This window comes from Chiloscyllium plagiosum, unplaced genomic scaffold (genome assembly GCF_037043375.1).
Source record: "Chiloscyllium plagiosum isolate Xiang-an unplaced genomic scaffold, Cpla_swu_hap1 HiC_scaffold_20, whole genome shotgun sequence".
NCBI lineage: Eukaryota > Metazoa > Chordata > Chondrichthyes > Orectolobiformes > Hemiscylliidae > Chiloscyllium > Chiloscyllium plagiosum.
This window is the reverse complement of record NW_028270158.1, coordinates 30473782-30500773: the sequence shown is the minus strand read 5'-3', so window position 1 is coordinate 30500773 and position 26992 is coordinate 30473782. Positions and strand designations below refer to the sequence as shown.

Sequence of the window (26992 nt, the reverse complement as noted above, 5' to 3'; positions counted from 1 at the left end):
GGATAAAGAACACTTGAAATTACGACAGGGTGGATTTGATCAGGCCTTTTCTTCTTCTTTTAGCTCAAAAAGCAGGGGAGTTGTTATTCTTGATCGGAAGAATTTCCCTTTCAAAATCCTAAAGCAGATAAAAGACGAATCTGGACGATATATTTTGATTAAAGCCCTCATAAATGGAGAGGAATATGGGATTTTAAATTTGTACTGCCCCCCAGCACACCCCTTTAAATTTATAATGGAAGCCTTCTCAAAACTGATGGCTTTTGGTGCCCGTCATACAATTATAGGGGGAGAATTTAATTGTATTATGGATCCGGAAATAGATAGGATTCCCAAGAGTACTGCAGGAGTATCTCCCAGATCTAGACAATTGATGGATCTGAACAAAGAATTAGGATTAGTAGATGTATGGAGATGTCTTCATCCACAGGGCAGAGATTTTTCTTTCTACTCCAATCCACATAAATGTCATACTAGAATTGATATGTTTTTTGCCCCCTCGATTTTTTAAAATTCTATATCATCCTGTAAAATAGGTAGTCTAGCAATTTCCGACCATGCTACTGTATATATGGAAACTAAGGCGAGGAACAATGGGACATCCCCTCGGCATTGGCGTATGGACCCCTTCCTAATGAAAGATAGTAAATTTGTAAAGTACTTCTCTCAAGAATTTAAAACTTTTTTAGAAATTAATTCAGGTACAGCTAGCAACCCATCAATGATTTGGGAGACCATCAAAGCTTACACGCGAGGTTTGATCATCTCCTACTCAGCGACTCAGAAGAAATTGCAGGGAGAACAACAGCGTCTGCTTGAAGCAGCTGAAACAGCATACACTGATAGACCTTCTATTATTAAATTGCAAAGGATTATGGCTCTTAGGACAGCTCTAAACACTACGCTTACTCAAACGGCTAAGAGGGAAATATTATTTGCAAAACAAAGGTTATATGAATATGGCGACAAACCGGGTAGATACTTAGCATTTCTTGCAAAGAAAAAAAAAGGCCCCTCAGATTATTACGGGTATTCTGACTCATGATCATAAAAAGATTAATGCGATCTTTAGAGAATTTTATTCTCAGTTATATAAATCGCAGGATTGTGAAGATAGGACGAGGAGGATGCAGTCATTTTTTAAAAATTTGACCTTTCCAGGCCCAACCCCGGAACAGGTATCGGTCCTAAATGCTCCTCTAACAGTCCAAGAAATACTTGATGCAATTAGGCAACTTCAGAGTGGTAAGGCATCTGGCCCAGATGGTTTTCAAGCTGAATTCTATTAAGAATTTACAGAAATATTGGCTGGTCCACTTATGGACATGTATAACTATGCACATAGTCAGGGCTGTCTCCCGCCTTCGCTGAAAGAGGCAAATATCTCTCTTATCCTTAAAAAAGGAAAGGATCCAGAAGATTGTACATCATATAGACCAATATCCTTGCTAAATGTAGATTTTAAAATCCTTTCTAAAACGTTAGCACTGAGACTAGAAAGGGTACTGCCACATATTATAAAGGAGGATCAGACGGGGTTTATTAAGGGCCGTAGATTTTAGAAGGGTTTTGAATATGATTCAAGCCTGCCATCAGGGAAAGATACCAAGTGTAGTAGTTTCATTAGACGCGGAAATCGCATTTGATAGGGTTGAATGATCATATTTGTTTTACACATTGGAAAAGTTTGGCGTTGGACAGGTGTTTACCAAATGGGTCTCAACATTGTATAGTGATCCCAAAGCAATTGTGGTTACCAATGGATTAGGTTCGAATAGCTTCAGTGTGGTTAGGGGCTGCCGTCAGGGATGTCCCCTCTCGCCATTGTTATTTACGCTAATAATTGAACCACTAGCAGAAGCTATACGGGCTGATCCTAATATAACGGCCCCGAGGATTGGTACAGGTAAACATAAAATTACTCTTTATGCAGATGATGTTCTTCTATTCCTCAGTAATCCTCTGATGTCCGTACCTCGCATAATCCAAGTTATTAATACATTTAGCGCATTCTCAGGCTATAAAATAAATTTTTCAAAATCGGAGGCTATGCCAATGGGTGGCCTTGCTGTGACACCTCACTTAGTGGACGGATCCCTTTTTCCCTTTCGTTGGTCCCTGGAGGGCTTCTTATATTTAGGCATTTTTATTACTCCATATTTGGTCAGTTGTATAAGGCTAATTTTGTGCATTCACTGGAAAGGATAAGGCAGGACCTCCAGCGATGGGGAGACCTTCCAATTTCCTGGTTGGGTAGAATAGCACTAATCAAAATGAATGTCCTGCCCCGTCTCCTATATCCTATGAGAATGCTTCGGTGATGCTGCCGAGGACGGCTCTACCTAAATTATATGGCTAGCTGGGTTCCTTTATCTGGAATCATAGACGGCCCCTCATTAAGCTGAAGAAGCTACAGCTTCCACAGACAAGGGGAGGATTGGACTTCCCAGACTTTAGGAAATATCAGTTAAGTTCCCTATTAAGTTACATAGCTGATTGGGTCTTGTCTGATCCACAATCAATCTGGTTGGACATCGAGGCCTCTCAAGTAAAATACCCACTTATTAACCTTTTATTTTCAGACAAAAGGAAAATCATTACAGATCACTGTAAAAACCCTATAATACTAAACACAATTAAGGCTTGGAATATAATGTGACAGACAGAGTGACAGACAGAGTGACAGACAGAGTGACAGACAGAGTGACAGACAGAGTGACAGACAGAGTGACAGACAGAGTGACAGACAGAGTGACAGACAGAGTGACAGACAGAGTGACAGACAGAGTGACATTTGGAGACAGTGCCTGTTTAATCACTGTAAACAAAAGACGCGATCACTATTGGAGCTTGAGATCTCCTTTGGATAATCCAGGTTCCTCTGTAAATACTTGAGCTACAGAAGCAGATCAGTCTCAGAATCGTGCAGTGATTCACTCACCTCCCAACTCTCCAAACACTGCCCTGCCAACCTCAAGGAACGGCTTATGAATGTGGTGAAATATTCTCCACTAGTCTGGATGGGTTAGTCCAATAACACACAGGCAGCTTTACACCATCCAAGAGAAAGCAGCCCACTTGTTTGGCAGCACATTCATTACTTTCTGCATCAACATTCAACAGCAGTGCGCACCATCGATAAGATGCCATGCAGAAACTCATCAAGGCTGCTCTAAAAAGCACCTTCCAAACATATAATCACTACCATCTGGCTCACTAAGGACAACAGATATATGGGACCACCACCAAATGCAAGTTCACCCCCAAACAACTTGCCACCCTGAGTTCAAATTGCATTACTGTTCCTTCATTGTCACAGTCAAAATCCTAGAACTCACTCCCAAATAGCATTGTTAATCTACTCCAAATAGACAGGCACTGTTACCACATTAGTGCACTCTTCTCAACTGCACCTTGACCGTTTCCAAAGCTATGAGGGGGTTGACAAGAAAGTAGAGGCCATAGTTACATAGGTCATGATCTTATCAGATAAAAGGTGCAGGATCATGGGGCTAAATCTCTGCATTCAAATCAGTAAACGTGGTAACTAACCTGCACATTGTACAATCATATAAACGACACAAGAAAAATTCCCAGTCCAATAAAGTCTTCTTTAAAAGGTGAACAGGAATAGAGATAATTGCGTAGCTCTGCGCTCCCCCCCTTAAGTAGCTCCAGCAAAGAGTGAGAATTGAAGCGCACTTTGTGGGAAAAGAGGAAAACAGCATCTCTCAAGAGCAATGGGAAAAGAATTAAATCGTTAGTCATACCCAAAATAAAAATGTATCAAGAATCAACCATCTTCCACAACAAAGAGTTACATTGCTTATACAAGTCATGAGATTCAGCAACATGTACAATACTTTTCTGGATTAAAGGGAATTTCAGCCACAATCACTTGCAATTTTCTGGCAGTCTTGGCAAGAAGTTAAGATGAAGATCATCAAGGACAACATGTGAAAGAGAAAAAAGTCATCGCTTTTAACTTTTCCTTTCATGCACAGAGGACTCTGAATAAGCCAATTAATTGTAAAGCAACAAGTTTTCAATTTTCTGCCTGTGACTTAACACGAGAGTTGTAATCCTACAGATTAATAATGGGAGACAAGCCCCAAATTAAAATGAAAATCTAATGAGTTATATTAAAATAATCACCAGCTAAAATGTTTAAATAAAATCATTACAAATGCACAATGAAACAATTACATTCCCCACATTTTTTAAGACAATAGTAGCATGGATTAAATTATGCTACATATGTACCCAGTAGGCTTTCAAGGATACCTCAAAACATCCTTAGGTCTAAACCATCCTTCCCAGGTCCACAGAAAATTTCTCTGGATTTATAGGTTTGCAAATGTACTCTCAGCTATCTAGAAGCCAACTACATTGCAGACCAAAATCTTAAAACAGACATTCCACTTTTTTTTTAAATTTAAATCTCTATTTCTGAATATATTCAATGTATTTCACAAAGGTAAAGATTTTTTTCTAAATCTTTACCTATGTTAGAATGCCATGAAGGAAATTGTTTAAACAAGTGTATCCTATTTCTCCAGGTTAGTTTGAGAAATAGGTTGGCGTAAGTCACCGTCATACCATTCAGTACAAGTTAAACAAAATTGAAACCTTGAGATACAATTTGCTGAGTTCTCCCACATGTAAAATTGGTGTCAAGTAGGACTGCTAGTTCATTTTTACATGTCAAAATTATATTTTGGCATCAAAACCACAATAATCACTGCCCTCAAAACAACAATTGTTAAGCAACATTGAGACTTTTTTTGTAAAGAAAGCTTACATACTAGACATAAAAGTGCTGGCTAGAATCCAAGCAGGCTCAATCACTGATCTGTTCTAGGTGTTTCAGTAAACCCAGCTTTGTTTGCATAACAAGAGCAGTGTGTGTCTAGCACTAATTGGGAAAGAATCCATATGAGATACAATAAAAGGGAAATATCTGGAGTGCGGAGCATGTACTTTCCACTAGAAAAAAAAGTTAGAGGCCACATACTTCATACTAAAACACAATGAGAAATTAAAGGTCACCATTCAGTCACTGAGATCTCTGCTTGACAATGATCATCTGCCTTCCTATTTAAGTGATGCTTTCAGCATGACTCAGACCTGGCTTACTGCAGCTCTGGATCATTGCCACAGAATAACCAACTTCCATTTTAGTCTAACAAATTTTACAATTTCTGACACTTAAGAGTTGCTTCCTATGTTTGTTGATGTGATGTAATTTACAGTAATTTTAAACAAGTGGAAAAACAGAAGCAACTTATACAAGAACACAATCATAACTAAGACTATAACCGACACAAGGCTATTGTGGAGTCATTGAATCATACAGCATTGAAACAGACCCTTCGGTCCAACTCATCTATGCCAACTAGACATCCCAATCTGACTTAGTCCCATTTATCAGCATTTAGCACACGTCCTTCTAAATCCTTCCTATTCATATATCCAGATGATTTTTAAAATGTTGCAGTTGTACCTACCTCTGCCATTCCCTCTGGCAGCTCATTCCATACACATATAACCGTCTGTATGAAAATGTTACCCATCAGGTCCCTTTTAAATCCATCCCTCTCACCTTACACCTATTCCCTCTAGTTTTGGACTCCCCAACCCTAGGAAAAAGACTGTGGCTATGTTCACCCTATCAATGATTTTATGAACCTCTATTTGGTCACCCCTTAGTCTATGACATTCCAAAGAAAATAGCAACAACCTACTCAGCCTCTCTCTATAGCACAAACCCTCTAATCGTAACATCTTTGTAAATCTCTTCTGGACCTTTCAAGTTTCGCAACATGCTTCCCATAGTAGGGCAACTAGAATCGTACACAATATTCTAAAAGTGGCCTCACCAATGTCCTCTACAGCCATGACATGACATCCCAACTCCTACACTCAATGCACTGACCAATGAAGGCTAGCGTGCCACATGCCTTCTTCACCACCCTGTCTACCTGCAACTCCTCTTTCAAGAAACTTTGTACCTGTACCCTTCGGTCTCTTTCTAAGACAGCACACCCCAGTGCCCTATTAACTGTACACATCCTGCCCTGGTTTGCCTCACCAAAATGCAACACCTCAGATCTAAATTAAACACTATCTGCCACTCCTCGGCCCATTGGCCCATCTGATCAAGATCCTGTTGTACTTCAAGATAACCTTCTTCACTGTCCACTACACCACCTACTTTGGTGTCATATGCAAACTTACCAATCATGCCTCCTTGATTCACATCTAAATCATTTATACAAAAGACAAAAGGCAGTGGACCCAGCACTGATCTCTGTGGCACACCACTGTCATGAAAACAACCCTCTACCACCACCCTGTCTCTGACCTTCAAGCCAATTTGTTTTAAATCCAACTGGCTAGCTCCCCAGATTCCATGTGATCTAACCTTACTATCCGTCTACAATATGGAACCTTGTTTAACACTTGGCTAAATTCCATATGAACAACATCAACCACTCTGCCTTTGATCTTATTTGTCACCCCTTAAAAAAACTCAATCAATTTCCCAGACACAAAGCCACGCTGACTATCCCTAATCAGTCCTTGCCTTTCCAAATGCATGCAAATCCTGACTTTAGGATCCACCCCAACAACTTAACCACCAATGACATAAGGCTCACCAGTCTGTAGTTCCCTTTTCCTTACAGCCTCATATTATGGAACCATATTAGCCAATCTCCAGACTTACAGCACCTCACCCAAATATCTCATTCTAAATAACCTTTATAGCAAGTGGTGGAACTTTGATATTCCAATATCTTTAATATATTTAGCTTTCCTAGATAACTGTATAATTAATAAAAACTTATAACATCAGGACATGAGAGTCCACAGATGAACAAATAAAACAAAATTTGAACCCAGCAGCATGCATAAGAATCAACTAGTTCAAATTTTAATTTTCCTCTTCAGGCACTGCTCCATATTAAAACTTCAGCATATCATTGCTGATCAAGTACATCTTTCGTTATTTGGAAATTCAATATTACAGACAAAAAACAAAGGAACCTTTCCAGTAAATTTAATAGCCTAACATTTTTTGATAGACAAGTATACAATTGTTGACTGTTGCTCTTCTCGATTGTACCATTAGCGAACAAAGGTCAATGGGAGAGATAGACACCCTGAAAACTGCCTCTGTTATGACTCAAAGAGTTCATTCCTGAACCATGTTAAGTCATAACAAAGGCAGTTTTAGGGGTGTCTATTATCATAGTGATTCTATTATTCTTGCCTCTCGTTAAAAAGCCTGTTTATCCCTATTGTTTGTTTCCTATCTACCAATGTTTTCTATCCATGTCAGCGTCCTACTCCCAAAGCTATATGCTTTAATTTCACATGCTAATCGCGTGAGATCTTATCAAAAGCCTTCCGAAAGTCCAAGTACAAATCGTTCTGTTATAACATGCATTATGGCAATGCAAACTCACTGTCATGCAACTGTTTCTAAAGTGCAAACTTTTAAAACATGTGCTGGCTGTAATGCAATTAAAGCGCAAACACTAAGCATTGCTGTGAAAGCGGGATTTTTCTATAACACTGAGTTGCACAAGAACACACCCATTGCGTTACAGAAGAACTGTCTGTAAATCCCATCCACTGATCAATTCTACTAGCTACATTCTCAAAAGATGCCAGTCGATTTTTGAAGGAGGATTTACCTTTTGTAAATCCATGGAACTGTCAATCCTGTCACTATTACCTGCTTTTACAGTGTGTAAGGATCTTTATATATGAAAAGTTAACTCATCAGAGCCCTAGTTTCCTAATGAGCAGTCCTGAAACATAAAAGGCACTATAACATAAGGGCAGGATTGTGTCAAAAAGCACAGTTTTTTTTAAAAAGAAAAACACCAACCAACCAAACAGCAGGTCTGGCTGCAGCTTTGGAGAGAAAGCAAATTTAACGTTTTGATCCAGTGACTTTTCTTCAGAACTAGTTTTTTGTGAAGCCTTGTCATGTGCAACGTGTTAATGACTCGATAACCAAAGAATACTGACCAGCAGGCCAAGGAAAATTTCCTTGACCTTTTTTGAATAGTGTGATTAGATCTTTTAACATTCAGATTAACACCTCATGTGATTGCTACATCGTTCCGTTGTCAATCCCTCAATACATTGGACAATCTTGTAACTACGGTAGTTCTTCTACAACACGATGGCTGCGTTCTAGTGCAACCCTATGCTTCAGAAATAGGGTCCACGATTCAATCGCGTTGTAGCGAATTCATGTCAACGAAACATGAGTTACAACAGAACAGCTTACATTCAGGAATTTACCGGCTGTAGAAGTGCAAGTAGAGACACCCAACCACCCCTCATTAAAATTCTTATCCACATATGAGCAGACAAACACAAATAGAATGACTTTATGAATAGAAAAACATTCCAAGACACTTCATAAAAAGTGATAAAGGTTATTAACAAAACATTCACACCAAGTTTTGTTAGGTGAAACACAAAGTTTAAGGAGCATTTTAAACAAGAGGTGAAGTTCGCAACTAGACTTTTACTATGACACCTCATTCATAAATTTTTTTTCCTTCTCAGACCTATCCATGAGTACTTCTGAAAACACTTCTATATTATCCATACTAACGGAAGCCAAACTGTTAAGTCCCCACAGGACTGCTAACCAAAAAGCTTAAGTTAACTTCCTGCAATATTTTCAAAATGTTATGACTTCCAACATTATCCTTAAGGTTAGATCCAGAATAAATGAATGCTGTATCCAAAGGCTGCCCAGGTCCTGACTTTCATAATGTCACTGGGAACTTACATGACTAATTTTGGGAATCTCAATTCTCCATTCCTTCTGGCAGCTGAAAACATTGCCACCAATGGTGGAGCAATTAAGAAAAAGATTGTCAAGAAGCCTGAATTGTACAAGGATAGATCTGTGGATTTTAGGACTGGAAATGTATAGATGCAAGAAAAGCTCAGGCCATGGAGGAATGTGGAAACAGCAGGATCATTTTAAATAGACAGACTTTATTTAACTAGAGTCAACGCAAGTTAATGGGTACAGGATTATGGATGAAATTGACTTTGAGAAAGTTGGAATACAGGCTGAGCTTCAAATAAGCTGAAGTTGAGGGTTGGTAGCGAGCACTTTTGAAATGTAGTTAATAATGTGGAAAATGCTTATTTCTTGAATGAATGCTTCAATTACCTTTTTTCTCCTCTGTATAACTTCAGTCAACCCCACAGAGACCTTAACTTTTCATCCATTTCCTCATTTTGCACCACCATTGATAGCAATAGCCACAGTAAACTACAACTTGTTTTCAGGAACATCTCTCCCTGAACCCTACTACTTTACGATCTGATAAGGAGACATTTGAGAGTTTTGGAACATCTAAGAGAAATCAGTCTTTGGCTGAGCAATCAATTTGTCTCAGGGTCATAGTAAAAGTACAGCACGGAAACAGACCCTTTCGTCCAATTCATCCATGCTGACCAGATATCCTAAACTAATCTAGTCACATTTGCCAATAGTTGGCCCATATCCATCTAAACTCTTTCTATTCACATACCTATCCAAATGACAAATGCTGCAATTGTACTAGCCTGCACAATTTCCTCTGGCAGCTCATTCCATACATGCACCACCCTCTCCGTGAAAATGTTGCCCGTTGGGTCCCTTTTATATCTTATCCGTCTCACCCTAAATCTATGCCCTCTGGTTCTGAATTCCCTCACCCCAGGAAAAAGACTTCTATTTATCCTATCCAAGCCCCTCATGACTTTATAAATCTTTTTAAGATCACCCTTCAGCCCCAGCCTATTCAGCCTCTCCATATAGCTCAAATCCTCTAATCCTGACAACATCCTTGTAAACCTTTTCTGAACCCTTTCAAATTTCACCACATCCTTCCAATAGGAAGGAGACCAGTATTGCCTGCATTATTCCAAAAGTGGCCTAACCAATGTCCTGTACAGCTGCAACACAACCTCCCAACTCTTACACTCAATGCTCTTCAATGCCTTCAAAATGTCTCAGAACATTTTTCTACATTCATAAATTCTGCACAAATGTCCGGTGGCTTTGCAATTACTGTAAAAATTTAAACAATGTGGATTCACCCTTCACCCTGGCATTTAAGGATACACCCACAATACAGAGCTGAACTATATAGACAAGACAAACTTACCCTGGAACTTGGATGATCTTAGCTTTAGATCCAAAGTGCAGATGAGAAAGACGATGTGCAACTGGACATAGAGTCCTGACTGCATGCATGAACATTAGACATCAAATTGGATTTCTCTCACTCAAATGAGGTAAACTCAGTCATTCCACTCCTCTTCCTGGCTCATCATCCACTTACAGTAAATTTGAATGAATCCAAAACTTTGCAGCTATTTCCATTCATTCTTGTACTCCTTGCTATACTTTTTTACAATTTTAGTATCATTCTAATGTTTAAATCCTTCCTGGACATTGTTCCTCCCATCTCAGCACACTCTCCCAGCCCTGCAATTGAGATCAGCACATAACTCCAATATGGCCCTCCACTGTATCCTATATTCCTGTTCACTACCCTTGCCATCAGTTACTTGTAAAATGTTATTCTTTAAGCCTCATAATATATCTATTTAATCAAATTTTGACCGGTCCTAATATTTTCATTGGTTTAGTGTAAATTTGGGCCTAATCATATTCCTGTGAAATATTTTGGGATGTTTTATTACAATAAAACATTTCTATAAAATGTTCCAGAACATTTTTCTACACTTAAATTCTTCCCAAGCGTCCAGTGGTGGCTTTATAATTTCTATAAAAAAATTAAACAGATTGAGGATTCACTCTTCTCAGGCCTTTGAGTGTATGCACACAATACAGAGCTAAACGATATGGAAAAAGCAAATTCAACCTAGGACTCGGATTTGTAAAAAAAAAAAGGCAACTATCCTTCTATAGGAATATACTAGAGGGGCACTCATTCACCCATGAAAGGTTGTGGCTACCTTCAAAAATGGAGGAGCAAAGTAAATACTCCCAACATGACTAGCCAATTGAAAGAATAACCGTACGTGAAAAGTCTGAATTACTTCGAAACATATAGACAACCGCTTTCTTCAGTGCACTTTATATCTTTTAATTTGCAGCGAAGCCAATCGATTCCTGCAAAATACATGTTTACAAGCCAATACCTGGAAGGGCGGTATAGCGCGCCATGCTTTTCCTAGATGCTAAGTGACCTCGATCCAATCTCATTTACTTTACAGCATTTGCAATATTTGCAAGTTTTAGTATTTATTCTACAGTTTTTCACCACAATTTAACTCAAACGGAAGAAGAGCGGCGGGGGCTTTATATGAAAGAGTAGGTGAAGGTCAGACATTTCCCTCCCCAAAATTTAACTTGAATTTATTTAACTGCAAAATGAATCAAAGGTAAACCTTACCTGTTTAGTTTATCTTGAGCTTCTTTGGTAGCGTTAGCCTCCAATCCTCTGCAATTAAACAGGCGACAATCAGGAGGCAATTTTTGAGTGTTATTTTTTAAAAACAAAACCGCAAAATACCTTAAATTCAGAGCGCTGCAATGCGGGATTTGCACACAGGCCCTGTCCTGACGGCTGCAGCAACAGAGGGGCCTGTTTCTATCTCTCTCTCCACCCCACCACCATAACCATTACGCTCTCCCGTTTAGCGGCGACACAGCATCAAACAAAACGGTCGGTGGACTGTATACGCTGGAGCCGGCTCGCTTGCACAACCCAAGGAAAAGATAAATCTACATACCTCATTAATGTAAAGTGCAACAGTGAGAAATTCGAAAGCTAAACATGCGAATAAGGCTTTAATAATGAGTGTGCGAGTGGCCGCGGCGCCAAACACAGCGCTCACTTTCCACAGCCGCCATCTTCTTCTAACTGACAGGAAGTGGTCTAGGGGCGTGCGGCTGGGCACTTCCGGTCCGCAAATGGCTGATCACATGGCAACCGGATGGGTGGGTGCTATGGCAACCGGCTCAAGATTGAGGGAAGGGCAGGAAAAGAAACGAGCCACAAGTTGACTGTAAGCTCTGAAAGAGGTACGAATACCAATTAATAATTCGTGCACTAGCGTTGGAAAGGAGTTCCGTGACAGTGACTGATTGGATATTTTTCTGAAAGATTGCATTTGGCTGTTAAACTAAAGGCAGTCATTTCGTACCCTCTAGTTTCCAGTCGCACCTAGTTCAAATCACCCTTACCCATTCATCGTCGAATATTAGTGGGATTATCTACTGGGGAGGATGTTACTGTGCAGTTGCCCTCATCAGGGGAACAAACATTTGTGCTTTCGAGTTTCCAAACTCCAATATACCGTTGCTCTCATAGAATATTCTACCTTGGGCACTTCCTCAAGCAGTTGAGTTCGCTCAACTGTTAATTTCGAAGAACTACCTCTGCAGTCGATTTACTTTTTCTTTCGTTCTAATCTCATCTAACTTGGTATGTACATCACAGTTTATAATTTTGAATTTTTTTTTCTACATCAAAGTGAGGGATATGTGTTGGTGAATTAAACAATTTCCTTTGTGGTGCGCCACGTATCAATGTTTGGCATAGCCTTGAATAAAGCTATTCAAACCATTTGAGGTTAAGCACATCATGAATTAAATGTAGAGTAAAACTGACTCGATTCTGTCTCATCTAACACCATGATGCGGAGTGCCGGTATTGGACTGGGATGGACAAAGTCAGAAGTCACAGGACACCTGCTCCTTCTTCAAGAAAGCTTGTGATAAAGCTGGTACAACGCAAACTAAAATGTTCTTTCACATTGTTTTATACATCCATGGACAGTTCACAGCACATTTCAAATGAGAAAATCTTCTCATGAAAGTTAATCCTGAACTCAGAAGCTTGCATCTTCAACACTAATATGAGATTTTCCTTTCTCTACCCACTAGTATCTTTTCAGATTGTGTCTGCAGCTTATGGCACTTTCAGCCTTATAAGTTGGAGAGGTGCCAGAGTGATATTGTCACTGGACTAATAGTTCCAGAGACCCTGACAACATATATTTAAAGGGCGAAAGTGAGTACTGCAGATGCTGGAGATCAGAGTCAAGACTAGAGTGGTGCTGGAAAAGCACAGCAGGTCAGGCAGCATCCGAGGAGCAGGAAAATCAACGTTTAAGGATCTAGCAACTACAAACGTTGCACCATGAGGTGCTGTGAATCATTAGCAGCAGCAGAATTGTGTTCAATATTTGACTTTGTAGTCTGGCATATCCTCCAATCGACCATTACAAGCCTTTAGTATATTTTCAGAATGTAGCCAGAGCCCAATAACTTTCACAAGGAGAAGGTTTTCTCATTTAAAATGTGCTGTGAACTGTCTTGATGAAGAGCTTTTGTCCGAAACGTCTATTTTCCTGCTCTTCGGATGCTGCCTGACCTGCTGTGCTTTTCTAGCATCACTCTAATCTTGACATATATTTGAATCCCATCACAAAGAATGATGACATTTGAAATCACCAAATTTCGATGTGGAATTTAATGGTAGCCACAACCGTTGTAAAGCCCTTTAAGGAAGTAAAGTCTGCATTTCTCACTTGTTCTGGCATTGTAGTTGATTCATAAATGTCATCAGTTGTACCTAATCACAACAAAGGTTATTAAAAGAAATGAAACCAGGCAGACCATCATCTCCCAGATCATACAGAACCTCATCATCTCAGGAGATCTCCCAGACCATATAGAACCTCATCATCTCAGGAGATCTCTCACCCACAGCTTCCAACCTCATAGTCCGGGAACCCCACACCGCCTGATTCTACCTCTTTCCCAAGATCCACAAGCCTGACCACCCGGCTGACCCATTGTCTCAGCCTGCTCCTGCCCCATCAAACTCATCTCCACCTACCTCAATACTGTCCTATCCCCCGCTAGTCCAGGAACTCCCCACATATGTTTGAGACACCACTCACACCCTCCACCTCCTCCAAGACTTCCATTCCCCGGCCCCCAATGCCTCACCTTCATCATGAATATCCAATCCCTCTACACGTCCATCCCCACCATGACCAGGGCCTCCAAGCCCTCTGTTTCTTCCTCTTCCAACGACCCAACAGTACACTTCCACTGACATTCTCATTTGTTTGGCTGAAATCATCCTTACCCTTAACAATTTCTCCTTCAAATCCTCCCACTTCCTCCAGACCAAAGGGGTAGCCATGGGCACATGTATGGGCCCCAACTATGCCTGTCTCTTTGTCGGCTATGTAGAACAGTCCATCTTCTATAGTTACACCAGCACCACTCCCCACCTCTTCCTCCGCTACATTGATACTGCATCGGCGCCACCTCATGCTCCCGCAAGGAGGTTGAGCAGTTCATCAACTTCACCAATACATTCCACCCTTACCTTAAATTCACCTGGATCATCTCTGACACCTCCCTCCCCTTCCTGGACCTCTCCATTTCCATTAATGATGACCGACTTGACACTGACATGTTTTACAAACCCACCGACTCCCAGAGCTACCTGGATTACACCTCTTCTCACCCTACTTCCTGCAAAAATGCCTTCCCATATTCCCAATTCCTCCGCCTCCGCCATATCTGCTCCCAGGAGGACCAGTTCCACCACAGAACAAACCAGATGGCCTACTTCTTTAGACATCGCAATTTCCCTTCCCACGTGGTTGAAGATGACCTCCAACGCGTCTCATCCACATCCCGCACCTCCGCCCTCAAACCCCACCCCTCCAACCGTAACAAGGACAGAACCCCCCCCTCCCGGTCCTCACTTTCCACCCTACATTCGCATTAACCATATCATCCGCCAACATTTCCGCCACCTCCAAACAGATCCCACCACCAGAGATATATTTCCCTCCCCACCCCTTTCCGCTTTTCGCAAAGACCATTCCCACCGTGACTACCTGGTCACATTCCCCATCAAACCACCCTCCCATCCAGGCACCCTCCCCTGCCACCGCAGCTATTGCAAAACCTGCGCCCACACCTCCTCCCTCACCACCATCCAATACCCCAAAGGAGCCTTCCACATCCATGAAAGTTTCACCTGCACATCCGCCAATGTCATTTATTGTATCCGTTGCTCCCAATGCGGTCTCCTCTATATTGGGGAGACTGGACACCTCCTCGCAGAGCACTTGAGGGAACATCTCCAGGACACCCGCATCAATCAACCCCACCGCCCCGTTGCCCAACATTTCAACTCCCCCTCCCATTCTGCCGAGGACATGCAGGTCCTGGGCCTCCCCCACCGCTGCTCCCTCACCACCTGACACCTGGAAGAAGAACGCCTCATCTTCCGCCTCGGAACACTTCAACCCCAGGGCATCAATGTGGACTTCACCAGTTTCCTCATTTCCCCTTCCCCAACCTCACCCCAGCTCCAGCCTTCCAGCTCAGCACTGTCCTCGTGACCTGTCCTACCTGCCAATCTCCCTTCCCACCTATCCGCTCCACCCTCCCCTCTGATCTATCATCTTCATCCCCACCCCATTCACCTATTGTACTCTTTGCCACCTTCCCCCACCCTCCTCTCTGACCTATCACCTCCATCCCCACACCCATTCATCTATTGTACTCTTTGTTACCTTCTTCCCAGCCCCACCCCTCATTTATCTCTCTACCCTGGAGGCTTCCTGCCTCTATTCCTGAAGAAGGCCTTTTGCCCAAAACGTCGATTTTCCTGCTCCACAAACGCTGCCTGACCTGCTGTGTTTTTCCAGCACCACTCTGATCTAAACCCTGACCAGAAGTAATAATAGTCCTGTTGACCCGAAAAAGTCCTCCTTACCAACACTGAGAGTCTTATACCAAAATTGGAAGATGTGTCTTATTGCTGGACGTAATCATTTTCATGGAATCGTATCTGACAGGCAACATCCCAGGCACCATGATCGTCAGCCCAATGACTGAACAGAATCACTGTAGCAGCACAGTGATCAGTATTGAGGAAAGAGTTTTCCTGGGAATTCTTACCATTGACTTCAGGCCCATTGAAGTCTCATGCATCAGGTCAAATGTGAGCAAAGAAACCTCCTGCTTATTACCACCTACCACAGTTGATAAATTAGTTGTCCTCCATGTCAAGAGTCATTTGGAGGACACACACGTTGGCAAGGACACAGAATGTACACTACTGGGGACTTCAATGTACATAGCCCATACCACTACAGACCAATATATCTGAATCCTAAAGCACAAAGCTGCTAGATCGAGCTTGCAGCAAATAATGACAGAACCAACAAAAGAGAAAAACATACTTGACCTCGTCCTGAATGATCTACATTTAGTAGATACATCTGTCCACGACATTATCACACTGTCCTTTGGACTTCACTTCAAGGATATGTTCCATCATTTTGTGTAGCAAAATCACTGTGCGAAATTGGCTAGATTTCAAACCATTCCTGATTCATGTAATAAGCAACAAGAGAAGGTACAATTCTGGATTAGCTAAGGAAATTAAGTTGGGCAGATGAATGAAGTAACAGTGCATAACCATTTGAAGATAGTGAATCCGACACTTAAATTTAGCATGATTATGGAAATACATTATAAGAATATAAGGAATACAGGCAGAAATAGAACACTCAGCTCATCAAGCCTTCAACAAGATCGTGGTTAGCATAGAATCATAGAATCCTGCAGTGTGGAAGCAGGCCATTCGGCCCATTGAGTCTACACTGACCCTCCAAAGAGCATCTTACCCAGACCCTATCTCTGTAACCCCACATTTACCATAACTAATTCTCTTAGCATATACATCCCTCGATACTACAGGCAATTTAGCATGGCCAATCCACCAAACCTGCTCATCTTTGGACTGTGAGAGGTAACCAGAGGAAACCCATGCAGACGTATGGAGAATGTGCAAATTTCACACAGACAATCGCCCAAGGGTGGAATTGAACCCAGGTCCCTGGCTTTGTGAGGATGGAGGTTGATAAGTCGCAGGCCTTAATTATTTTTTTGTGCCAGCACACCATAGTCCTCAACTCTTTGATATTTCATTTTCCATACCTCACTAACCACAAGCATGGTACCAGAGGATTTGAGGTCTGCATGTATTGTACCAGTATTCAAAAAAGGGTGCAAGGGATACACCAAGTAGGCTGGTCAGTTTGACCTTGGTCATGGGCAAATTACTGGAATCAATATTGAGTGATAGAATTAACTGTTACTTAGAAAGGCATAGATTAATCAGGGATAGTCATATGGTTTTATTCAAGGAAGGTCTTGACTTACTAACTTGGTGGATTTTTTTGAGGAGGTAACAAGGAGGATTGATGAGAGTAGTGCAGTGGATGTAGTCCACATGGATTTTAGGAAGGCATGTTTTTGTGAATGGAAAGTAGGTTCCAGATGTCTTCTACAGTGCTCAGTTTTGGAGTCCTTGTTATTTGCAGTATATATTAATGATCTAAACTTTAACATGGGAGACATGATTGAGAAATTTGCAAACAAGATAAATCTGGCCAAAGTTGTTGGGCCAAATGGCCTGTTTCCACACTGTAGGGATTGTATGATTTCTATAATTAGTTGATAGTGACAAGATGGCTGTAAACCACAGGAAGGTATCAATGGTTTGCTTGAATGGGCAGAAAAGTAACTGATGGAGATCAGTTGGAGAAGTGTGAGATTATTGTTTGGCAGGGCAAACAAAGAAAGAGAATACAGAATAAATATGAGAGTTTTGAGACGAGTAGAGGAAGTGAGGAATCTTAGAATGCATTTCCAAAGATTCCTGAAAGTGGGAGTAGAGTTATATAAGATGATAAGGAAAGCATATGGAATGCTGTCCTTCATTGGACACAAGATCAGGGATGTAAAGCTGGAACCATATAAGTTGTTCGGCCACAGCTGGGGTTGTGTGTACTGTTCTAGTCACCATATTATTGGAAGCAAATAATTGCTTCAGAAGGAATACAAAGGAGATTTACAAGAATGTTGCAAGGCTTTGAAAATGACAGGTGTAAGTAAAGATTGAATAGGGTAGGATTGCTTTCCTTAGATGAGGGAGGGGTGTGATTTAATCAGTGTTCAAAATCATGAGAGACTTGGGTAGAGTGGGCAGGGGACAACTGTGTCTCTTAGCAGAGAGGTACATTAGCAGGGGCACAGATTTAAGCTGATTGGCAGAACAATCAGAAACAATATGAGGAAAATAACTTTCACTCAGAGAGTGTTGGATGTCTGGAATTAACTGCCCAGTTTGATAGTTGAGGTGAAAACCGCTAATTCATTTGCAAAGTATCCTGGACCAACATCTGAAACACTGTAATTAGCAAGGGTACCGACCAGGTTCTGACACGTGGGATTAGAATGAATGGCTGGTTTGTTCAGCAGGTGCAGAGTGATGGGCTGAATGCACACACACATCAAGATATAAATCAGGAGCAAGAGTAGGCCACTGAGCGCCTCAAGTCTACTCCACCATTCAATAAGATCATGGTTGACTTGATTGTAACTTCAAATTCACATTCCTACCTATCCCAATAGCCTTTTAACCTTCTTGCTTAACAAGAATCTATCTGTCTCTGTTCAATTAGTCTGCCTCCCCTGCCTTTCAGTGTGATAAATCCAATGACTCACAACCCTCTGAATGAAAAATTTCACTTAATCTCTGTTTAAATCTGTGCCTGTTTGATTTTTAAACAGTGACATGAATGGCCTCTTTCTGTGCTGTTACTTTTCTGTGATTCAAAAGTATTTCACCATTACATCCTTAAGAGCGGTTAGGGATGGGTAGTAAATGCTGATTTGTCCAGCAACTCACATCCTTTGACTAATTAAAAAAATGTTGGTAGAGACGTTTGGAGATCAGCAGGTGAATGACTTGCCTCAGACTATGCAGCATTTGCCCTGCCCTGCAAGCCAGATTGGTCATATGACTGATTAAGTATCTGGTGAGTGGTGCTCCTGAACATAGTGCTGACGTAAATCTTTTTATTGATGGTGCTGTTGCAATTCAGGGAACAATGTTTGGGTTTTCTCTTGTTACATAGATGCATTGTTTGTAAGTGGTATTACCTATCACTTTCCAGCACAAGCTGGACATTGTAATGGTCAGCTGAAGCATGTTAACAAGTCACTTAACTGTGCAAAACAACCAAATTCCATACTGTACTCACCCAATGTCCAAGCGAAGCAATTGGATAGTGACCAGGATTGAGAAAGCTGGTTAATCTTTTCCCAATTCATTGTAAGACATGCTAGGGACAATTGAGGATGAGAAGAGAAACATAGCATCTGATCACAGATCAGTGGCAAAGCCCACCTGGAGAAGATCTCCTCTTCCTATGTGGGATGTGATAGCCTAAAATATGTGCAATTCAACCTGGAAAGTGAGCAAATACAACCCAAGCCAACCATCCATACTTGGAGGTCTTAACTTGTATTTAAAAAATAGGTATATGCATAAATCCAATCATGTCAAGGCAGCTAGGCTACAAGCTGCAGCAAAACCTTATTAAAGGCCTAGTTAATCTTCACAGGTCAACAATCTTTACAAAAACTTACCACCGTGTGAAAATGCTTCAACAAATTCCTACCAGTTATCCAGATATGATCATGTCAATCTGATTTGTTCAGCCCCCTGCATTTCCACATATCCCTGAAACTTTCTATTTTTCAACCACATACTGTGTATATACTCATGCATAGGTCGAATTTTGAAGACAGTTTTTTAAAGCTAAAAATTACGGGGTCAACTAAAACACAGGCACAAGTTTTGTGGGGCTGAAATTCATGCTGCTGTTCGAAATACTATATTATTAGCAAAAGTGAATTTGATCGCACAACTTAATCCCGGGTAAAGGTTCAATGCAAGGGGCCTAACAGGGAAGGCAGATGAACTCAGGGCATGGTTAGGAACATGGGACTGGGATATCATAACAATTACGGAAACATGGCTCAGGAATGGGCAGGACTGGCAGCTTAATGTTCCAGGATACAAATGCTACAGGAAGGATAGAAAGGGAGGCAAGAGAGGAGGGAGAGTGGCATTTTTGATAAGGGATAGCATTACAGCTGTGCTGAGGGAGGATATTCCCGGAAATACATCCAGGGAAGTTAATTGGGTGAAACTGAGAAATAAGAAAGAGATGATCACCTTATTGGGATTGTATTATAGACCCCCCAGTAGTCAGAGGGAAATGGAGAAACAAACTTGTAAGGAGATCTTAGCTATCTGTAAGAATAATAGAGTAGTTATGGTAGGGGATTTTAACTTTCCAAACATCGACTGGGACTGCCTTAGTGTTAAAGGTTTAGACGGAGAGGAATTTCTTAAGTGTGTACAAGATAATTTGCTTATTCAGTATGTGGATGTACCTACTAGAGAAGGTGCAAAACTTGATTTACTCTTGGGAAATAAGGCAGGGCAGGTGACTGACGTGTCAGTGGGGGCGCACTTTGGGGCCAGTGACCATAATTCTATTCATTTTAAAATAGTGATGGAAAAGGATAGACCAGATCTAAAAGTTGAAGTCCTAAATTGGAGAAAGCCAATTTTGACGGTATTAGGCAAGAACTTTCGAAAGCTGATTGGGGGCAGATGTTCGCAGGTAAAGGGACAGCTGGAAAATGGGAAGCCTTCAGAAATGAGATAACAAGAATCCAGAGAAAGTATGTTCCTTTTAGGGTGAAAGGAAAGGCAGTTAGGTATAGGGATTGCTGAATGACTAAAGAAATTGAGGGTTTGGTTAAGAAAAAGAAGGAAGCATATGTCAGGTACAGACAGGATAGATCAAGTGAATCCTTAGAAGAGTATAAAGAAAGTAGGAGTATACTTAAGAGGGAAATCAGGAGGGCAAAACGGGGACATGAGATAGCTTTGGCAAATAGAATTAAGGAGAATCCAAAGGGTTTTTACAAATATATTAAGGACAAAAGGGTAACGAGGGAGAGAATAGGGCCCCTCAAAGATCAGCAAGGCGGCCTTTGTGTGGAGCCACAGAAAATGGGGGAGATACTAAATGAATATTTTTCATCAGTATTTACTGTGGAAAAGGATATGGAAGATAAAGACTGTAGGGAAATAGATGGTGACATCTTGCAAAATGTCCAAATTACAGAGGAGGAAGTGCTGTATGTCTTGAAACCGTTAAAAGTGGATAAATCCCCATGACCTGATCAGGTGATCCCGAGAACTCTGTGGGAAGCTAGAGAAGTGATTGCTGAGCCTCTTACTGAGATATTTGTATCATCGATGGTCACAGGTGAGGGGTGCCAGAAGACTGGAGGTTGGCAAACATGGTGCCACTGTTTAAGAAGGGCAGTAAAGACAAGCCAGGGAACTATAGACCGGTGAGCCTGATCTGGTTGGTGGGCAAGTTGTTGGAGGGAATCCTTAGGGACAGGATGTACATGTATTTGGAAAGGTAAGGACTGATTTGGGATAGTCAACATGGCTTTGTGTGTGGGAAATCATGTCTCACAAACTTGATTGAGTTTTTTGAAGAAGTAACAAAGAAGATTGATGAGGGCAGAGCAGTAGATGTGATCGATAAGAACTTCAGTAAGGCGTATGACAAGGTTCCCCATGGGAGAATGATTAGCAAGGTTAAAACTCGTGGAATACAGGGAGAACTAGCCATTTGGATACAGAACTGGCTCAAAGATAGAAGACAGAGGGTGGTGGCGGAGGGTTGTTTTTCAGACTGGAGGCCTGTGACCAGTGGAGTGCCACAAGGATCGGTGCTGGGTCCTCTACTTTTTCTCATTTACATAAATGATTTGGATGCGAGCATAAGAGGTATAGTTAGTAAGCTTGCAGATGACACCAAAATTGGAGGTGTAGTGGACAGCGAAGAGGGTTATCTCAGATTACAACAGGATTTGGACCAGATGGGCCAATGGGCTGAGAAGTGGCAGATGGAGTTTAATTCAGATAAATGCGAGGTGCTGCATTTTGGGAAAGCAAATCTTAGCTGGACTTATACACTTAATGGTAAGGTCCTAGGGAGTGTTGCTGAACAAAGAAACCTTGGAGTGCAGGTTCATAGCTCCTTGAAAGTGGAGTCGCAGGTAGATAGGATAGTGAAGAAGGCGTTTGGTATGCTTTCCTTTATTGGTCAGAGTATTGAGTACAGGAGTTGGGAGGTCATGTTGCGACTGTACAGGACATTGGTTAGGCCACTGTTGGAATACTGCGTGCAATTCTGGTCTCCTTCCTCGGAAAGATGTTGTGAAACTTGAAAGGGTTCAGAAAAGATTTACAAGGATGTTGCCAGGGTTGGAGGATCTGAGCTACAGGGAGAGGCTGAACAGGCTGGGGCTGTTTTCCCTGGAGCGTTGGAGGCTGAGGGGTGACCTTATAGAGATTTACAAAATTATGAGTGGCATGGATAGGATAAGTAGACAAAGTCTTTTCCCTGGGGTCGGGGAGTCCAGAACTAGAGGGCATAGGTTTAGGGTGAGAGGGGAAAGGTATAAAAGAGACCTAAGGGGCAACGTTTTCACGCACAGGGTGGTATGTGTATGGAATGAACTGCCAGAGGATGTGGTGGAGGCTGGTACAATTGCAACATATAAGAGGCATTTGGATGGGTATATGAATAGGAAGGGTTTGGAGGGATATGGGCCAGGTGCTGGCAGGTGGGACTAGATTGGGTTGGGATATCTGGTTGGCATGGCCGGGTTGGACCGAAGGGTCTGTTTCCATGCTGTACATCTCTATGAGTCTAAGAAAAATGAATTGCATTTTTCTTAGTAAAGATCATTATCAGGTAAAAGCAAGAGGCTGGTATGAAAATTTAATATGTCCAAGATTTATTGAAATCCTGCAAAATCACACTGTTCTACATCATCATGGCTTGGTATAATGGCACACTTAAGATGAAACATTTATTAAATTCTGAAGGTGTAAGCATCTTGAAATTTCCTGCCAAATTCTTCTGTTTCCCTCCCATTTACTCTTGCATGTTATGAACCTTAGCAACATTAACACATTTGTCAAAGAATTAAAGATAAACTGGTATGCAGCTAATATATCTCACTTTTATTCAGATATAATAGCACAATCAAAATGATTAACTTTTTAACCATATTAACTTTTGGATGTATAGTGAACGAAAGCGTGATAAGTACTGATAGACTTAGTACCCGTCTGAATGAATCAAACATGTAGTAAACCAAGTGCGGTATGTAAAGTTCTGAATGAATGAATGGAGATGTGATATAGTAAACAAAGAGCAATGAGTAGACTTACCGCTCTGAATGAATAAATGTGATTTAATATGATAAAGTAGGGTTGACTTATACATGACAGACATGGAAAATACAAGATTTTTGGCCAAAAATAAGAGGTCGACTTGGACAGGTTGACAGGAGTATATATAGTATTAAAAAAAAGTCTATTGTTCTTTCCTCATTCCATATTAATTCAGAGAATGAGTGACTACTTTGTACATAACATTAAAGCACCTTGGAAAAGGAGCAATGTAGTGAAAATTATAACCTTGGTTGAACACCACAGAAGCTCAGATCAAAAACAATAGAATTCATCAGTGCCAGATATGGAAGGGATTGCCACTCACAAGTTGTCCTCTACAGCCTCAACAGATGATGTTTAATCCTGAATTGAAATACATCCCTTGCAAAGTTCATATCTCCCATGGCAGACAGATGCCCAGAAAGGTTAAAAGACTGATCAGATACTGGAAAATGTTTATTTTCATTGATGCCTTGGGGCTGAATCAGATAAAAGGATATTTGCAAGGTTCATTTTAAAGTATGACCTAAATGTCTGTGCAAACTTGCAAAGACTATTCATTCCTTTTTTTAAGATCTTCCCACCCCTGAATACCCAACAGGCAGTTCAAAGCATGCATCCATCCTGGATGTTTAGATGATAATTGCACAAGTGTATGGCAAGTGATTTAGCATGGTTTATTGCTCAATATCACCTTCAATACCACCTAATCTGCCTTATTAACATGCAGTCTTCTATTGTTTCTCCCGGTGAATAGAGTTTAGATGCCGAGAATTCCCAATGTAAATGTCTGAGCAACTCCAGGTCATAACTTTCTCCTCCTCCAGACCTCCATTTTGGACACCCAGCACCAACGTCTCAGGGTGCACCCCATGGCCAGCGACCTCACACACAACACATTCAAAGATGTTGGCATCTAATGTATACCAGCCTCCCTGCAACATCACACATCTCCAATTCACTTACAATATGGTTTTTCCCCTTCAATTCTGCTCTTTGGAATGCAGAGCACCTTTTACGCAGGGATAGGTGCCCAGCTCATTTATTGGGACAGCTCACTCGCTTCCTTAGGTTTCACTCACTTGAGCTTAAATGGATTCTAACAGCATTGTTGTTCCGTGGGTTTCCTCCGGGTGCTCCGGTTTCCTCCCACAGTCCAAAAATGTGCAGGTTAGGTGAATTGGCCATGCTAAATTGCCAGTAGTGTTAGGTGCAGGGGCAAATGTAGAGGAATGGGTCTGGGTGGGTGCGCTTCGGCAGGTCGGTGTGGACTTGTTGGGCCGAAGGGCCTGTTTCCATACTGTAAGTAATCTAATCTAATCTAATCTAATTTGCCTTGCCTTTTGCACTTTTCCCTCTCAGTCAGACCTAAAAGGTTCACAATATTTCTGTCTTGCTTTGCTTAGTTTGTTTAGTGCAGACACAGTCAAGCAGCTTGTCATGGTTGTCGGTAGTCTTCTGTCTCGAGGTGCCTAGCATTACAAGCATTGCTTTTCATAAAGCTCTGAATGTAAAATGGCTGAAATCATACCTGTAGTTGGCAGAGTCAATTTTTTATCTGGTACAGAATTAAACTTCTGAGTGACAAAAGGCCCTCCAAGGGTCAATTGCATCAATCATCCACTTACAGAGTGTAGGCTAAAGTTATTTGCATTTGCTGTGTACAACTGTGTTGATGCAAATGTTGTCATGAGCAATCTTGACCAAATCATTGGACTTTGCAGATTGAAAATTGACATTCCTATGGAACAGAACTAATCACGGGCCTTCTTAGACTTTAAAGTGGCACCTGCGAGCTCAAAGCACAAAGCTATTGCATGACACCTGAGGCTGCATAAGGGCATTTAACTGATCTCTTAATTTGATTTGTAAGTAAAATGTAGCACACAATGATATGCAATTATATGGCTGATGTGGGGCTGGGAGGAGAAAGGTTCATCGTTTGCAATCTGCTACAATATCTATGTGACATGACTGATGATGTTTTCATTGGAATATGATCCAACCTCAAAGTTTCATGTCAAGCCATTGCAAAATGCCATGCCATTATTTGTGAGTGAAATGAATGCTGAGTGCTCACATTACTCAGGACCTGTTCTATTCCTATGGTCCCCAAATTGATTGCAAGCATGACTTATGGATCCAACCATAGCAAAGGTTATCGTCACTAGTGCTCAGGCCCAGACATCTTCAGCTGCTTCATCAATAACCTATCCCCCATCATGACATCACAAGTGGGGAGGTTTGCACAATCTTTAACACTGTCCATAACTCCTCAGGTACTGAAGCAGTCCATGTCCAAATTAAACTTGACAGAGACAATATCCAGGTTTGGGCTAACAAGTAGCGAGTAATATTCATGCCAAGTGCTAGTTAGTGACCATCTCCAACAAGACAGAATCTAACCCTAATCCTTGAAATTCAGTGACATTACCATTGTTGAATCCGTCACTATCAACAGCATGGAAACAAACCCTTTGGTCTTGCTCATCCATGCTGACTACGTTTCCCAAATCAAACTAGTCCCATTTGCCTGAATTTGGCCCATATCCTTTCCTATTCATGTACTGAATAAATGTCTTACATCCTTGGAGTTACCATTGAACAGAAACTATTCTAAACTAGCCATATAAACATGGTTGTTACAAGAGAAGGTCAGAGGTTGGGAATCTTGTAGGACCTAACTTACCTCTTGACTCTCCAAAAACTGTCAACCATCTATAAGACACAAGTCATGCTTGTGGTGGAATACTCCCTATTTGCCTGGATGAGTGCAGCTCCAACAATGCTTAAAAATCTTGAAAGCATCCAGAAGAAAGCCCCATGCTTGATTGGCATCACATCCACAAACATTCATACCTCCACCACTGACTCTCAAAAGCAGCAGTATGTATCAACTACAAAATACACTGTAGAAATTCACTAAGGTTCCTCTACAGCACCTTCTACCTAGATTAATAAAGGCAGCAGATACATCGCAACACTGTCTTGTAAATGTTCCTCGTCAAAATTAGAAATATATCACTGTTACTTCAGTGATGCTGAATCAAAATCTTGGAACTCCCTTTCTAATACCATTATCAATGTACAGCAAATGGACTGTTGCAGCTCAAGAAGATAGCTTATCATCACCTTCTCCAGAGGCAGTGAGGGATGGACAATGAATTTTAGGTCAGCCAACATCCTCTGAATGAATGTCTAAATGATACATGTGTTCCTCTGCGGCTGGGTCACACTTACTGGAGTTATTGTCCATGGGAACAGTGGAGCAGCTGTGAAAGGGCAAGTTACCACAGTTAACCTGATGTCCTTTGTTGAAGTCCAAGAGAGACAATTTTTGAAATTTGAAGATAATACAATCATTTCTAGCAATTCTGGTATTGGATCTTGTAGTCTCTACATTTATGACACACAATATGTGTATTGAGGGAGTGAAAGTCTTTCCCACTGAAGTAGTTGGGCTCTGTTCTGAGAAATCCATTGGGGAGGCCAGCAACCCTATAAAGTGGAAGAATTCATTTCACTGCTGTCTAGCTATGATGCAAAGGGGAATTAGGTTATCAATAAAAGATGTTAGTACCTAATAAATGTAGCTCATTGTACCCTAACTGATATTGTAGAGATTGGTTGTGCTAGGCATTGCATGTAATTTGATTTATTGGAAATAGGGGTTATTTTTGTGGTAGTGGATAAGAGAAGTACCTCGGGTGATTTGTTGGTGAGGAAACAAAGTCAGCTGACAAAACAATAGAGATTTA

General features: G+C 41.2%; 1 protein-coding gene across 10 annotated transcripts in view; it reads right to left on the bottom strand.

The window, feature by feature from the left end:
- The window catches only part of tnrc6a (trinucleotide repeat containing adaptor 6A), a 172456-nt gene extending 160514 nt beyond the window's left edge, over positions 1-11942 (bottom strand). For 5 of the 10 annotated variants that reach the window (XM_043711717.2, XM_043711718.2, XM_043711716.2 and 2 more), the window contains exons 1-2: positions 11791-11942; positions 11451-11498 (exon numbers count right to left, since the gene is read on the bottom strand). In XM_043711717.2, coding sequence (XP_043567652.2) covers positions 11451-11498; positions 11791-11795 — 53 coding nt within the window. In that variant the 5' untranslated portion in view covers positions 11796-11942. The remainder of the gene's footprint in view (positions 1-11450; positions 11499-11790) is intronic. The other 5 variants (XM_043711709.2, XM_043711714.2, XM_043711710.2 and 2 more) reach the window with 2 other exon arrangements.
- Between the last annotated feature and the right edge of the window lie 15050 nt (positions 11943-26992).